At 40.7% G+C, this 17,418-nt stretch overlaps 1 protein-coding gene across 1 annotated transcript; it reads left to right on the top strand.

The window, feature by feature from the left end:
* Window positions 1-8,787: 8,787 nt before the first annotated feature.
* Window positions 8,788-16,435, top strand: btg1 (B-cell translocation gene 1, anti-proliferative). Its single transcript, XM_061250922.1, has 2 exons — window positions 8,788-9,215; window positions 12,368-16,435. Exons 1-2 carry the CDS (start codon window positions 9,071-9,073, stop codon window positions 12,763-12,765), a joined length of 543 nt encoding a protein of 180 aa, XP_061106906.1. The 5' UTR covers window positions 8,788-9,070; the 3' UTR covers window positions 12,766-16,435.
* Window positions 16,436-17,418: the final 983 nt, after the last annotated feature.

Genomic DNA, 17,418 nt, shown 5'->3' with positions numbered 1-17,418 from the left:
CAATAGGTTTTGTGGCATTAGGGACCAACCAGGAGACAGAGAATGTTCCAAACAATGGTTTTAAAACCGAATCAATACAGTTCAAGGAAATGGCTTCCCTCTACACTGACAGTAGAAGGACGATTTTCTCATCAAGCCCGATTTTGCTTTCATGAATGAAGCAATAACGTGTCCCACAAAAAGAAGAAGATACAGTTTGTGAAAAAAAGTCTGTTGTTTTGTGCCCACAGCTGGTAATTATGCTCAATTTCGAATAAAGTTGCTATCAAATAAAATCAATGTCCCAGTTCCTGAAGCCTTCTTTGTCGCAGAAGCAGGATTTAGCTTTTGTGAAACAGAATTGCAAGCGCTCAGGCGAGCCTCAGTAAGGAGAGGCAGGGCATGTCCCGGCACGTCAGGGACAGGGTGGCAGAAACCGCAGGACCGTGCCCGGTTGAGCTGGGACACTCCTTGGTGACTCGCCCCTGCACCCTTTCAAGGAGACATTCGCCTGACCCCCCAACTATCAGTTTCACATGGGCGTGTGCATGAGTCACCAGCCGGGTCTTGAATGTAGATCAGGTAACAGCCCTTCAGCCCGTGTCCACACAGTGCGATGCGGGCGCAGCCTCTGTGTCGGCACTGCGGATACGTGACAGACCAGACCTCGCCATGTCTGTGCCATGAACACCGTGTGTGGGGTGTGCTGCACAATCTAATAAACACGGCTCAGACTCATAGTCTTAAAGGTGAACAGATTGCGACACTGCCATCAAAATATTTTCCTGTTGGTGATGACCATAAATCACACTTCAGCTATGAGTACAGTCATATACAGTATTATACATGCTCCAAATATTTCAGTTCATGAATATTCCTTAGAATAACCAGTTTCTTTGTATTCTCTTTAACTACTTTTCTAATGTACCAGACTACCATTTACTCTGTATTTCCTCTATATATGCGGCATACACCAGTGCCATCCACGTCCTTCTCTGTGGTCTGCTGATATAGTCACATTCATGCCTTCACTCTCAGACATTCATTCATTCAACTGCTGCCAGAGCTAGCTAACTGTGAGAAAATGCCAGAGTTTTCCAGTTAACTCAATCTAACATTAAAAAAGGATCTGTTACTTCTAAATTATATTAGTGGGGTGTCCCAGAGGGGGAAAAGATTTGATAACCGTGATTACATTTAGTTCAATTTTTATTCATTTTGACATCCTTTTCACAAGACACGGTCACCATTCAGTTTTAGTATGCAGTTTTTAAATGTTCTTTTGCCTTTAGAAATGATTAACATTTCGCCATTATGAGCTTGTAAGTGGATTACATTTTATTATACAACACTAGGTCTACTGAAGATGTGTGTCAACCAACAATTTTACATATTGTAATTATTACAATTCACATTGTAACACACATCCTGACTGAAATATGTAGATAGATGTAGAGATAAATGGTTGAGCCAGCACAACTATGGTCCCTCCCACAGCGCTCAACACTAGTACAGTCTTGTCTACTGTAAACTGGTGAAAAACTAGAGCAATAGGAGGAGCTCCCATCCCTGGAGGTGGGCTCTTTGATCTCACATAGCACAACTTATATTCCTTCACATTTATATTCATCACATTTCTCTTCTTCTTCTTCTCTCTTCTTCCTCTTCTGCTGAAGGCCATAACTGCCTGAGGGGTGGCTATCATTTCTCACGATCACTGCCTTCGGTTCCTGGTGTGTGGTGTCAAGGCTGTAGTTCATTAACTGCCCCCTGTCTCCGTAAGGCACTAAGCCACTTCTTTACATGTCTCAACATGTCCCAAAAAGCTAGAATGACCAAGAGAAGGGCTTCCTTTAGTATCTGCCTGAAAATATTCCAGTGGATTTCAGACTCAACAGACAGACTTGCATCAGCTGAGAGTGCACAGATACTGTACTTTTAACTCTGTAAATAAACTGCTCTGCAAACAGTTTGACCAATGTGTCAAATTGATTTTCTAGATCAGAATTAGAGTATGATATATATGCATGTATGTATTTTGCTCTTATGTTTTCTCACAACAGATTTTTTTTTATCGAGATAAATAGTTAATATAGCAGCAATCTCATGGTTGCAAGGTGCCCCGCGAGGATAAACCCCATACAGTATGCCCAAAGTACAGGCTAAGTTACAAGGCCAGTACAAACAAACCTCCCTGCATCTCTACACAAAGAAGGATTTGATTTAGTGCAGTGGTCATGGACTTTACCCCTTACACTAACCTTAAGTTGGAATCGGTTGTGAGAAGTTACACAGTGCTGAAGGAATAAATTGCATATCAGTACAGCAACATAGGAACTGTCGCATAGGTCTCATGTATTTTCACCTCAACCTAGTATTATTGCATCATATATGTGTTTGCTAAAGCATGTTGCTTGCCGATTACTATTCATAATTTTTTTATGTGTACCTAAAGGACTTTTAGCGGAGTTGCAGGGGAATTCCAACTCTAGTTCCAATTCCAGTTGGTCACATGGCTGTTGTCTGATTAAACAACAGGTGCCAGGTGAGAGTGAAAGTGTTTCTGTGTTGGCAGATAAATGAACACGTGTGGTAAGAGTGCAGTGTGGTCATCAGTCAAGGAGTAATGGAATATGAAAAAAATGATTACCTCTTGGGGTTATATAACATCCCTCTTTTAATGGTGACAAGGGACAACAGCCTGCTTATTAAAGGGTTATGGCACATTGGCCTGCATGTTACATTGCTTATACTATAGCATCACCTTTTACAAAAGTGCTTAGCTGTGAGTGTCAACAGCACTCCGTACTGGTTAGCTATGGAGCCAAATAAGCAGTAATCCGGAAAATGTGCATGATGAAAAACAGCACAAAAAATTGTTCATATACTGTATATGCTGAGTACAGTAGTAAGACACACAGGCTGAACAAATATACTGTAGATGCGGTCATGAACTGGAGTAGACTGCAGCAGTGGTAATTGCTGAGATGCTGTGTGGTGTTGCGGTGATTTGTGCGAAAGCCATTACAGATGTGTGCCGCTCCTCGTGTTGTAGTGACTCAAGGCCATTGCAGATATGTACGGTGGTATTGCAGTAATCCTGTGGCTATTAAGGATACATTCCTGTCACGGTCAGTGAGTTGTGAGTACATGCTGGCGTATGGGTGTCAAGTATCAGTGAACAGGCAGTTGTCTCAGAGAACATCACAGCTCAGGCCTGTCCCTATTTCAGCGGTGAGTCACCACCGTGGCAAGTACAGGCTGAAATACACACAGAATATCATCACCATGTATGGGAGCCTGGGTTGAGATTTTAGTTTTCAATATAATTATATCTTATGTATGTGCAAATTTGAAGGGTGGTGTCACAGTCTTACTCCTTTTGTTTAATTAATTTCACTTTTACAAGTTATGTTTAGCTTTATTCCATGCTGTTTTGCTGGGCAAATTAAGAGATGGGAAATAACTGCCTTATAAATCATGGTACTGTGCCTAGTATCTTGGTGCTGTTCGGTTAAGGGGAAATAACTTCATAGGTCTTGGACTTGGTATAATAGAACCAAATGTCTGTGCTTCTGAATCTGACAGTCTGTTTAATTCCCTTGGGCATGACACATTGGCAAATGAATCCATCCACTGTTTGCCACATGAATCATAGTGGAAAGGGTTTATGTAAAAACTTTCCATGATGTACATCCTGAAATGTCACGTTTAAGCAACATGCCTTGGGTCAGCAGATGTGAATTTATTTCCTAATTTACTTACATGGACTCAAGTAGTAAAACTGGATCAAAGCTTAAAAATGGAGGAAACTGAATAAATTAATCTACAGTGTTGTAAAAGTAAAGCACTCACTGGTTTCTTGGTTCGACAGTCAGGGAAACTTAGTCATTGAAAGTTGATGGCCAACAGATGAATCCCAGCTAATATCAAGAGAAAAGCGTGATATGTAGCTTGGTCTTGCAGTGCTAGTAGGTTCAAATTTCCTGGTATCACTTGTTGAAATTTTGGCCACCAAAGCAGTAAAGTATGAATATTTAATATAGGGCGGCCTGTAGCGTAGTGGTTAAGGTAAATGACTGGGACACGGAAGGTCAGTGGTTCTAATCCCGGTGTAGCCACTATAAGATCCGCGCAGCCATTGGGCCCTTGAGCAAGGCCCTTAACCCTGCATTGCTCCAGGGGCGGATTGTCTCCTGCCTAGTCTAATCAACTGTACGTCGCTCTGGATAAGAGCGTCTGCAAAATGCCAATAATGTAATGTAATGTAATATATGCATCATTAGCGGCTATGGAACTATTTTTTCTTTTCTTTTTTCTTACTGTATATACAGTAACTGCATTGTAATCATATAATTGTGGAAAGGAAAATCCTGGTGTTATCGTCTTCACATGGACATAGCAACATTGTGGGAATGTTATGTTAGAAAGGAGAAAAAACTCTCCCAGGATCACTTGTCATTAGTGACAAGCAGGAGGCAGGAATCAGAGCCCTGTATTCCTAAATTAATGTGCAGTTTAGAATGTAGGCCTGCTTTCTGTGTTCTGCCTGGGGTGAATTATTAAAAGTTTGGCACTGGTACTTAATCAAGCTTCAGTTTCATTCTACCTGAAGGGGTTTTGAATGTCTCCTACCCACCCCCACAGAAGAGTGGGAGTACTATTACTCATTTTTATGGAATTTCTTTCCCCGGCATGACTTGGGCGGTTCTTTATGGACTGGTAAATGTGAATAAACATTATAACGGATGGTTTGTTTTCAGGCCCAGACAGCTCTTGGATATGTAGATCCATTGATCATCATGTTTCAGGATTGGTCAGGTTGGCTCGTGGATTGTTGCTGTTGCTATCAGTTTTAGTTTGGGATTGGTTGTGTCACTACTCACTTTGCACCCTCACTGCAAAAACAACAACAACCAAGTGTCAGTTTTGATATTAGTCTTGTAATAAGACGTTGGTCTTTTTTTTTTTTTCAAGTAGAAACTATTAGTAAAACTGATTCACCACATTGGAAATATTTTTGCCTTATTTAGCAAAAATGTAATAGAAATAAGATTCATTATAAATAGAAGATTAAGTACTTGTAAATATTGATTTATTTATTTGTGTTTGCAGTGCTGAAGCAGTACTGGATGAATGACTCAATGATTTGTGAGAATAAGTATTTCTTGAATTAGTCATTTTTCCAGACTCCAATCAAGCTTGTCTTTTACTCTATAATGTTCCTCATCTTCCATTTTGTAAGTGAAAGGTAGGCCTTGACTGCCTGACCAAGACCGACCCCAATTCCCAAGAGTAAACAAGTCAAATATTTTCTGGAAAATACAGAAGGAGCTACTGAAATAATGGATCTCTGACAGTTTGCCCATATCTTGACCTTTCCTTTAGGAGGAAAGATCATTTGAGCTTGATGCATGGCCCTATGGAGTTTCATGTATTTAAAATAGAAATCGGTAGTCTTATTAACAAAATGTGTCTACAAGCAATGGCTCTTGTCGTGAGTGATAAAATCTCATACAGGGGATGCAGCTCAGAAGGTGAAAGGGTCAGTGTTGAGCCATCCTCACTTACTCCCTCATAGAAAATCAAGATTGTACAGACCAGTGATGTGCAAATAAGGTCAATTCAATTTCTGTATTTTCAGAAACCATGCATTTTTATTTAATGACATTCTTTTTCTTTTTATGATTTAGCGATACAGTTGTCAGCTGGACGTTTTGATGTGACAGTATGGAGGAGGGGGACAAGAGGGGTTAAAATAGGCCAGTGTCCTCCTATTGACTAGGACCAGGAAGGAAGAGCCACAGGAAGCAGAGGATGGGACTGTCTGGAACACATACTGTCAAACATTACTCAGCAACTCATCAGTCTGCACAACTCATAAACTTTTTTGTAAAAAAATGTAAGAGATGGAGAGCCTCAGAGGTACACCATCCAGCCATATATATAATATAAAAATATGATATGGAACTGCCACAAGGTGTGCTCTTATATTTCTGGTTGGTGGAGCATTTACATGCAACGTTTGCTCACTGAAACAGCCTCAACTTGCTGGGGAGTGAGTAATAAAGGGACAGAGTTTCCAGCCTTGAAAAGGCAGTTTCACTTAACTGACACACAGCTGGGGGAGGATATTGCTCCAGGTTAATTCAGCAATGTGCTGTCCAGCATTCAAATTCACAACCCAGTACAGCGTCTATACAAACCGCCTAACAGTGCTGTCCACTGATTTCCCAGGAATACTAAAACGCATAGGCTCTGCTTGGAAATCCTGCTGTTATGTACAGATTTTCTGTTGAATCTTAAGCTGAAACAAGCATACGGTAGTACTTCAAACACCCCCACATTCTTAATTAATGATAAATGGCTTGGCCTTACATGGAACCCACCATGTACTGCAAGTCTATTTTCACAGCCAGAATGCAGACTGTAGAAATGGAAAGAACTGAAACAAGGCAAGCATAATGTCTTTCAGTACTAACTCTATATGTTTAAATAGACCACTATTGGTAATGAGTGGAATATATCAATACCTAGCTTTAGATAATTGGACATGATCAGCCAACAGTGATGATTCTTGTCAGTCCCTGATGACATGCTGCAGTTGTTGTCTGACCTAGCTCTGCTTGATTCCTGCTGTTGAACCCAATGGATAATGGAAACAAATAAAACCCATGTTCCGACCTCTATATACAATGCAGTTAAGTATTTAGATAGTGACACAAGTTTTGTTAAATTGAAGCGAAACAGTGAGTATGAGGTTAAAATACAGTCTCAGGCTTCTGCCAAAAAGGAGATTAACATACATGGCAGTTCCACCAAATCCAAAATCAGCAAACATTAGGAAGGTCAAAACATTAATTCTTACTGAGGTCTTTGCAAGAAATAAAATATTTTAATTCACATATTTTACTTAATCTTGCACCTGAATCTCAGAATTGAACAAGTGAATACCAAGTAATGGAAAACATTCTAATTAAATAAGAAACATTGATTGGTGTTTCCTATTAATAATTGATTTTTTTCTGTAGGAAATGATATACTAATAAAATGGTAATATTAACATATTGTATATCTTTCTTTAAAATTAATTATTTGTTGTTCATTATAAAGTCTGTCATCACATTTATTTAAAATAATGGAGAACTTATTAGTCCTGATGAATTTAGAAGGAAATGTATTAGTGAGCAATTAATACAATTCCTGTTAATGGGATTGAAGGACAGAGATTGGGGAGAGTGGCACTGCATCCATTGGAGGTAAAATCTTGTGTTTATTTCTGGAAGAAGGACCAAATCAGAGGAAACCCCCACAGCAAAAGAATAATTTATCAGGAAAGCAGAACCACTGAAAAGGCCTGATAGTATCTGCACTATACTAAATGCAGACATTTACCATTTACCACAGTTTCACACATCACAGATGCTACTTAGATTGGGTGTATTTCCCCCTAGTTAATAAGAAACATTTTTTTAAAATGCAAATTCAACAGTCAAAAAAAGCCCTTAGAAAAAAAAGTCACAGGAAATTTTTTAAAACCATAATAGAATATGAAAACAGTGAAATGCAATGTAGGAAAAATATTGTATTAAAAAAATAACTTTTAAGAAAAATAATGTTTCACAAACTTACCAACAAACTGTTTTGAACCAAATAATGATTTTCAAAAAGTGATAGCCATAATGTGGAGTTAACAACTTGAAGCCAGTCTATCGATAAAGGATTACATTTTTGGCAGTATTAAATCTTCACCCTGTAATAAACAATCTATAAATATGCATGTGTATCATTCCACACACAGACAGGCTTCTCCTTTCTATAGTATTTAGTATCTCATGGAACAGCATTAGTATCCCCTGGCCTGAATGACAGAAAAATGTATTAATTACAGAACATTAATATTAACATATCTCCCCAGACTTTCTAGTAGAAATGCCTAAAATCACCTTCAGTGCTGCCATGTGTTTAAGTAGAGGCCTACAGTTTGTTGTAAGCCTAACTATTTTCAAATTAAATGGGTCACTATAAACTTGCAAGATAGTCTTGCTGGCTAATTACTGAAGAAAGGACGGGAGTGTATTTACTTCACTGCGTAGTAATATATATATATATATATATATATATATATATATATATATATATATATATATATATATATATATATATATATATATATATATATATATTTGAAAGGCCTACGAGTATACATGTTAACTTGAACTGTAACGTTATGCTACAGACATGTAGCCTATATTGTTATTTCGGAATGTAGCTTATGAGCATTGTTAAATCAGATAACTTAGTAAAACAGATAGTAAACTAACATGGTGTTTAACATGATTTCTATGAATAATAGCCATACTTCGACGTATTAAAACACAATTGTAACTAATTTGGTTTCCTTACAAAAGTGACAGATTCTTCTTGGTCCCCAAGAACTTTTCTGCTGCCCACGAAACACCATTGTCCCATGATATAGAAAAGTCTTTCTCGATATAGACAACCATGTGCCGTGTTAAAGTATCCCTTTCATTCTGTAACCGTACTGATTCCACCTTGATCAAAATGGTAGGCTACAGCGAATTTTCGAAAAGAAAATGGAACCCAGTGGCCAGCTCTCTGGTGGGGGTAATATCTCGCGTTGTGCTCTCACGGTTTGTTTATTTTCAGACGAGTGACGCAAAAGTGTCCACTCCCACGAAGGGTTCGTCATTGACGCTGCAAGCCCAGTATTGGTTCAGTTTTGTTGCTGTTGCTGATGATGTCGATTTCGCAAGTAGGCGGGAGCAGTATAAAAGGACACTTCTCCTTCTCACAAGTCCACTCTGTTGACGGAAAGTTTAAGGGGGAGGGTGTATCACCGTGGCACCTTGCCCATATATTTACCAACAAAAACAGGCGCCCCACATCGTACCATCCTGGCACACTCACTGTCTGAAACTTTCCTACCTCGACAAATAAATGCCCAGAATAGGTCTTCGAGAAATAAAACAACCGAAAAACAAGGATCATCACAATACCTTGGACAAAAACGCTTTTGCAAGAACATACCTAGATAAAACACTCGGATCCCTCTCCTCTTGCCTTCTCAATGCATCCCCTTTGTGCACGGGGCACTATGAAGCCAGAGATTGTCGCCGCCGTCGGATTTCTGTCCAGATTTCTGCGGATTAAAGGACATGTCAATGACCGACAACTGCAAACATTCAGTCAGTCTCTCCAGGATATTCTGGCAGGTATGCATAATCGTTTATTTATACCTTTAAACGAAATGTAACGTATTTAATTACGTATAATTGATTCCATGTATAAATGATGTATAGCAAAATCACATTTATAAAAAATTACAAAGGATTATCATAGACGTAAACTGGATCTCATCGTGCCACGTAGCTAAACATGGACATTCAATGGGAGGCGAATCTCCATAGCCTACTAGTTTAGACAAATTTGTTCCCACGGACAATTGTAATCAGAAGGCTACACTACCAAATTAAGTAATACAATGTTCTGGTTTCGTTTATAAATCTAGCATAATGTAGATCGCGAGGTTATTTTTGTTGGGCTGCAGTACCAAGATAGCTAACAAGGAAGTAGCGTGGCTGATTATTTTGCTTGTGAGCTAGCTAGTTTGCAGCTAGCAATGTAGCCAGTACAAGAACGATCGAATCACATCCAAGAAAATTGTCGTAACGAATTACGTAATGTTTGCGCGAAAAAAGTAGGTTAAAATGTTTCCATTTTCGTTACAGTATTTTAGTATCTTTTTAACATAATAAAACTGGCAAACACATCGACTTTGTTGAGCGCGCCCCGAGCCTACAATAGGCTACAGCTTTGTTGTTTTCGTTCCCTCTACCCTCTGTTGTAGCTTTGTCGGGACAATGCGAGACCAAGAACCCAAACAGCAAGTCTTTTTTTTTTTTTTTTTACTATTTATATTTCCGCACTGTATGGGTGTAATTCACAATGTACACACGGTCTTACTTAATAATATTGCCGAGCCTATGTATGTCATTTGTGAAATTCAATGAAAAAACAGTTTATTGTTATTTTGAAGTGATTAATTACAGTAGGCTACATCACAAATCTTGCAGGTCTAATAAATCACATGCATTCACAATTGTATAGCCTGCTTGTATTATAAATGCCAATAAATGACTTGGAATGGCATATTCTCACAATGCTCAGATGCACATAATTGCTTAAATTAATTCATTTTTGGTAAAGATACAATGGCAATCCTTGTTTTCATTTAACTGCACACCTAACTCATGGTAATTCATCGCAGAATGTTATATATTTTTCAGATATTCTTGAGGATTATAGTATACTTTATCATATATAGGCCTATTTTAGTTCAGAAAATGTCTACAGTTTAGAAAATGTCTGCATTTGTGTGGCCTGCTAAAATAAGTATGAGATTTGCTTACAAGCACACTTTTAACTGTGTGTGATTAAATTTAGGGGGAGGGTTTGTATGGAGGTGGGTCCTTGTTATTGCGTAATTATTCATAAAGCAGTTGAGAAATCTTGTGAAGACTCACCCCCTCCCATTCCCCCATCCCCCACACACCAACACACAGGGATAGAACATGGAAAAACACAAGTGAATTGAATACCACAGGCCTGTAATTGGGCCGTCAGGAAACTTCCTGTTTATTCCTTCTTCAGTAAGCTAAGACAGTGTTGTGGTCTAGCTGTAAACCGTTTGATCAGTTGTACAATACTGTCTAATCAGCTCGGCTGCTATGGAAAGTCTTTATTCAGATTTTGACCTTAAAGTCCTTCACCTGAGCAATAAAGAGGGATAGTCATAATCAAAGATAAAGACAAATATACCATATGTATTTTGCTTTAGAATAGTGTTCTGTTACATTTTCAATCCCAGCCTCTTGTCCTGCTCTTAATGGTATGATGTTGGCTATTTTCAAAGGGAGAAAAGGGGTGGGAACAAGTACATTATTTCTTAGAATTTAATAATTATAATATTAAATATATTTTGCGAAGATATATTGTGCTGTTCAGAAATGAGGGCAGAGGTGTCCAAAGTTCCAGGTGTTGTAGTCTCTTGCCTGAGGCGGAAAGGCCAGTCTATTGTGCGTCTCTGTGCCCGGGTGCCAGAGCCTCCATTAGAGTGGAACAGTGTGTTCTGATCAGATACAGGATCCATTATCTCATGTAGATGTGCAGGTGTCCTCTAGGCTCTGGCCGACTTTGGGGGTTTCAAAGGAGACTCATTAAATTAAAGTGCATATGAATCATGTTAAAATCCCCATTGCTCTCTGAGCGAAGTATGGGGAACAAGGTTTACTAATTGAACTCTGAATTGTAGCCTCATAAATATCTCATGCACTGGTCAAAATGGCATGCTGGGAAAATTTACAGGGTTTAGTCTATATTTATTCCATCTCTGTACTGTGGTTTATTTTGTTTATTTGTAGTGGTTCTCTGCTGCTCAGTGACTGAAAATGTGGTCTGTATTTATTGGAACAATGGGAACAGAAAATAAACCACAAACTGGAAAAAGATAATTGACACCTAGTTTATTTTTTTAAATGAAGGAATGACCGATTGGAGTGTTAAAACAAACTGGACCCCTGTTGCATTTTCAGTCTTGGACAACAGTACACGTTTGGAATAAAGACTGAGATTATATGTTTTTTGTATCCCTTGCTTCCAAGTAAAATAATTATGTGGGTAATTGTGTGTGTGTGTGGTTAAAGGACTGTAGACATTAATGTTTCTGCCTTTAAAAACAAGAGTGCCTCACCCTGAACTTCAGACCCTTCATCTTGTTGTTCATTTTAGTTAGTCAGGGACTGTGAAATCAGGCCAAATGGGTTGTGCAATGAAGCTGCCCCTCTCTCTCTCACGTAGGCAGTCAGACGTGTTTATGGCTTATCAACAGTTTGGCAGACGGGTCATTTTTTTGTCACATGACACAGGCATGCTACCCGTCTGCGTCTCGTCTTATTTTTATACTTGCGTGCATGCATGCATGCATGCACACACCCACACCTACACACACACCCACACCTACACACACACCCACACACATACACACACACACACACACACACACACACACACACCCTCACACACCCACACCATTGTCAAATACTGTTTATTCTATAGGTCGTGCTGTGTACATACTAGTAGTGTATTAGTAGTTGTGAATTGGTTAAAATAAATACTACTCTTCTTTATCTCCCTTGTAAACGTCCCCCCCAAGAGCATTTGACTCTGTAGTTAAGGTGCATTATTCACTCATCACTAGGACATTTTATTTTTCTATGTCTATATGTCCATACCCACTTTAAAACCGTCACCATTCAGTGTGTTCGTCCCCTTACCGCCTCCCTCCTCTCTCCGAATCCCTCCACAGAGCAATACAAGCACCACTGGTTCCCCGACCGGCCCTGCAAGGGATCGGGCTACCGCTGCATCCGCATCAACCACAAGATGGATCCCCTGGTGGGCCAGGCAGGCCAGCGCATCGGCCTGACCATCCAGCAGCTGTACTGCCTCCTGCCCAGCGAGCTGACGTTGTGGGTGGACCCCTTCGAGGTGTCCTACCGCATCGGGGAGGACGGCTCCATCTGCGTCCTGTACGAGTCCCAGCCGGTTGCCCCGGGCAGCTTGGGGGTGTCCTCCGCGCCGGTCGTGGGCTCAGCCGGGGTCCTGGCCCCCCTGGTGGACAGTCGCATCAGCTGCAAGGAGGAACTGCTCCTGGGGAGAACCAGCCCCTCCAAAGCCTACAACATGATGACCGTCTCCAGCTAAGGGCCCAACGCGTTGATGCAAACCAGAGAGCGATACTGATTGGGGGGGAAGAAAAAAAAAAGAACAAAAAAAATTAAAAAACAGAGGGTTATGGCCTGTCGTCGTCCAGGGGATGGAAACCTCTTAGGGTTCATTGTGCTTTCGTTACCATTGTTTTGTTTTGTGTTGTGATTTGGATTTACTGAGAGCCCTGTTTATTTGGGTAGAGGACAGCGGGGGCAGTGGTGAAGATCAGCAAAATGGCTGCCCCTGGAGGGAGATCGGTGAATTCTCAAAGCTGTCAATGTGGACTTTGCACTTTCAAATATCATTGTGTTTCACCCCAGCCCACCCCCCCTACCCCCCACCCTCCAACCACCTGCCCACCCTTTACACCCTACACAGCCCCCTCAAGTTTAACGGAATTACTTTCAGGATATTTACATAAATATTTCTGCATATTGAAGGTTATATTTCTTTTGTTTCATTTTTTAAAGGGTTTTGGCTTAATGGTGTTGAAAATCCTGGAAGTACTTCCATTTTTGGGGGTTTTCTGAAGTCCAGACACTGCCAGCAGCTGTTCCAGCCATTCCCAAATGTCTGAAAAGAACCTCTTTTGTACAAACAAGGTTTTGGACCACAGGACATTTGCTTAGTGGCTGGTTCACTTTGGGCACCCCCCTCCAGTTCTCTACCCCAGTGGTGAGTTCCAATAAGCTGTTGTCATTGGGTATTTGCATGACAGTGGTTGTCATGGATACAATCTTCCTATAACTCATTTTGGCGGAAGCTCCAATGGCAGCTCTGCCTGGTTGGGGGTGGAGGTTTGTGGGTGGGGCCAACATGTCTGACCTCCTTCCGCTCACTCGGTTCAATGAATGTTTTTAAAAAAAGATCCAGAGTGGATTTGTTTTGTTCCTCCTTCATCACTCTGAATCCACCCTGTAGCTAAACGTTCCTTGTCTCAAAGACTCAGAGAAATTTGTGTTTCCTGTTATGATTGACATTGAATGCACTTTGACATTTAGATTAGTGTGGGATGTATATTTTGGATAAAATGGCCGCATTCCGTTCACTAGAATGTCGTATTTTATGATGAACATTTACCCTGTGCTTCTGTTCACCGTGGTACCAGCTTGGCAGGTCTTGTGGACATGTCTAGTTTTTACAGTGTGGTATGAGTGGGGAGGAGTGGGCGTTTAGTGTTGATATCGTGTTTGAAGTTCAGTCACGTCTGTTGATATTGAAGTTGGCTTTCAGGTTAGAGTTATGCCGTTCTTGCATATGTTCCCTTTCCCCTGGCTAAAGCCTAAGACTCTGCTCTGCCTTCACAGTCATAGCAGCACAGTGCAATGTTAATTTGCTTCCCCACTCATTTATGATGTTAAATGTCAATTGATGATGGAAAGGCTTTGGAACAACTCAGTTTGAGCAGCGAGGGCCTGTTTGCACTAAAGTCCATGAGCGTGAGGTTGTGAGGTTTTAAAGTTGTAACGGAGGCATATTTATTGCTTCAGGACTGAAGGAACTCCCTTCCCCCACAATGGTTGAAACCATCTCCAAACAGTAAAGGGGGAAGGGGGGGCTCTATAAGGGCACATCTTCTGAGGGGGTTGGGTACTTTTTGCCTTTGCCTAATTTCTCTAGGCCCAGCAAGGAAATCACTGGAAACCTTTTGTCATTTTTTTATAAATACAAGAGCAAGGCACAGTTTATAGACCACAACTACTTTTGGAGGAACCCCTTATTAGTGCCTTTTTCACCCCCTGGCGTTGAAACAAAGGTACTGCTGTTACATTGGGGGAGACTGTCCCTCTGTTAGCTGGAGACCGAGGGTTGCTATAGTCTTGGGCTGCTTAGATGCAGCTAATAACGGCAATAGAGTTAGGTGCCAGAAGGTGAGCCAAGTCCAAACAGGTGCCGCCTCATTGAGCATGCAGTGCCACATATCACCCTCCCCTGCCTAGGTGTAGGGAGCCGGAGACCAAGGGCAGCTAAATCCTCTCCGGCCCCTTTCGTGCGTTCACCTGGCAGCGGCGAGCGAAGCCAGCACTCGCACTGAGCATGCTCCGTAGGCCACGGCCCTCCTCCGCACCTCTCGCCTGGTGTGAAGGGGGAGGGAGCGAAGGCAAACTGCACTGGAGAAGCTAGCGTCTCGGGGCCACTGGCGAAATCATCTGCGTTTGTTTACAAGTACTGAGCCAAAATTCTGCCGAATGGAAGCTGTAGTTTTTTCAGGTGATTTTCAGCAGTAGGGACTCGAGATGTTCTAGCTCTGCATGGAAGCTCCCCTGTCTTGCCAGTCTGTGGAGATTTGACTGTTTCACCCCCTCCGCCAGTGTGAAAACCTGCGGTTCTACCTTAAGCAAGTGTACTGAGACAGAAGGGGCCTAAAGCTGCATTTGGTGGATAAAATTACGAAAAGGAAATAATTTTAATGCATTCTATTCCCTGCTTTAATGTGTCATTAATAGTCAGAGCTCTTACCCCTGATATTTTATTTGTTTACTTTTTAAAAGTCTTTAAAGTTCAACCGTCATCTTTTTGGCCCCTGGGTTTTAACATTATGTAAATGTCCACAGATTCATCCAAATTAATCTCAGTGTTTAAACTTACTGATGAAAGAAAGCTCAAATTTACTTTATCCCCATTAAAAAAAAAATAGAACTTGTATCCCTCTGTCTGAGTGTGCACTCTCAGGCCTGAATACTCATTGAATACCTAATGTGCACTAACAGGGCTGAGTGCTCATACTGTAGTTTGCGCTAACAGGACTGAGTGCTCATACTGTAGTGTGCGCTAACAGGACTGAGTGCTCATACTGTAGTGTGCGCTAACAGGACTGAGTGCTCATACTGTAGTGTGCACAAACAGGACTGAGTGCTCATACTGTCATGTGCGCTAACAGGGCTGTCAGATGTATGTGATAAAAGCTTGATGACAGGGAAGTAGTGGCACATAAAATGCACTAATATGTAAAGGTATAGTTGTTTGATATTATGACAGGAGTCTGTCCAAGAATGTACCGTCAAACTCAGGCCTTGGAATTTTGGACCTTCAATAAACCCTTAAGAAAAGGTATTAATTATATGAAAATGGAAGGAATATATATTTTTTAAATGCCATTAATAATTACTAAATATCAATTTATACCACTGTAAAATGTGTAATGTGTGCATATTGTTGTAAAATATACAGATACAGGTGTACAAAATATGCATAACATGACATGAAAAATGGACACATGCACAACATGCATTTCCTTGAACTTCCTTTTCATATTTTGACATTGCTTTTTCATAAGGGGAGCCATGGTTATAGGTGTGTTGGCAAGGACCAAAGCAAGTTATTCTGCTAAAAATATCAGTTTCCATTCTCTGTGCTGATGGACTATTGCCCTTTGATTTACTTTTTTTTGTTGTATTTTTTTTTGTTTAGAAAATAGATTAAAAGTAAAAAAAAAAGAAAACAAAGTGAGCTGCCCAGAAAGAAAAGCTGTCTGTATTGTGTGATCTCACGTCAGTACACCTCTCTGTGTTTGCTCTCTTCTCCTTGGGTGTGCTATGATGAACTGCTGTAAATTTGTACAGTTCATGTAAATTGATTGTGAGGAAGTTGTACAGATTTCTATATTTTGGAAGAGAAGTTTTTTTTTCCTCTGTAATAAAAGATTTCCTATCTTGGCAAAGTATCCCGCGGACCAGGCTCTTTCTTTCAGCCCCTGACTCGGGAAGCCTTCTCTCCTGGCATCTGGTCAGAATATAAATATAGAATGTAACCGCTCCTCGAGGAAGTAAGCTCCCTGCACTATTCCACTTTAGCCATCTGACACTGTGTGCTGAGTGCTGAGCCTTGGGATTTAATGCTTAATTTCCTAGCCCCAGTCTTGAGAATTGAAGTCGGGGGTTGTCACGATTGGCATGGGTATCCCTCATCTCGGTCCTATAACCATGGTCTGTTGGAGCAGGAGCACCATGGCTTATATGGGCCAGTTGGGGCGATCTTCACTGTCCACTCGGGGAACTGCACCGGCTGTGCTTTTGGGTTTGACATTTGGTGTAAATGTCACACAAGTCTCTCTGACTCAGTGACCCCAAGGTTCAACAATAGAAGACTGGCAGAAGCCACATACATCCGCCCCCTATTCCCAAGACACTATAGTGCCATAGCTGCCACTCAGTTCAGTCTCACTATCAAACCAGGCATTAACTTTGGTATTAAAACGCACCACTTGCCCAGTAGTAAGAGCTTGTACTCTTTGAAAGCCTAAACTAAAATAAAAAAGCATCTATGCACTAGTGACAAAAAGATTTTCAGTGAGAACACTATTCTTCCACCTGATACAGTATTACCTGGTACCTTGTGATTTAGTGTTACAAAGTTTAGACACTACAACATTTTACAAATCTGAAAATCTAAATACTTTCCTGATGTCACTGCAGGTGTACTTTTCTGCTAGAGAATGTCAGAGGCTGAGGGGAAATTGACCAATCTGCCAGATGCGCTCTGACTTACATTGACAACCAGAGTGTGTATGATGTATTATCATGTGATTTATAAGATGTTAGCTTTGCTCCCTTCCTGGAATGAGCAAATCGTTTTCCCACAAAACATTCTCTGTTTTACAGGCAGAGCAAATGGTATTTGCTTAGGATTAGACTGAATGGTGATCAG

The sequence above is a fragment of the Conger conger genome, chromosome 8 (assembly GCF_963514075.1).
Source record: "Conger conger chromosome 8, fConCon1.1, whole genome shotgun sequence".
Taxonomy (NCBI): domain Eukaryota; kingdom Metazoa; phylum Chordata; class Actinopteri; order Anguilliformes; family Congridae; genus Conger; species Conger conger.
The sequence above is the reverse complement of the archived record's forward strand: the minus strand, read 5'-3'. Positions and strand labels throughout refer to the sequence as shown.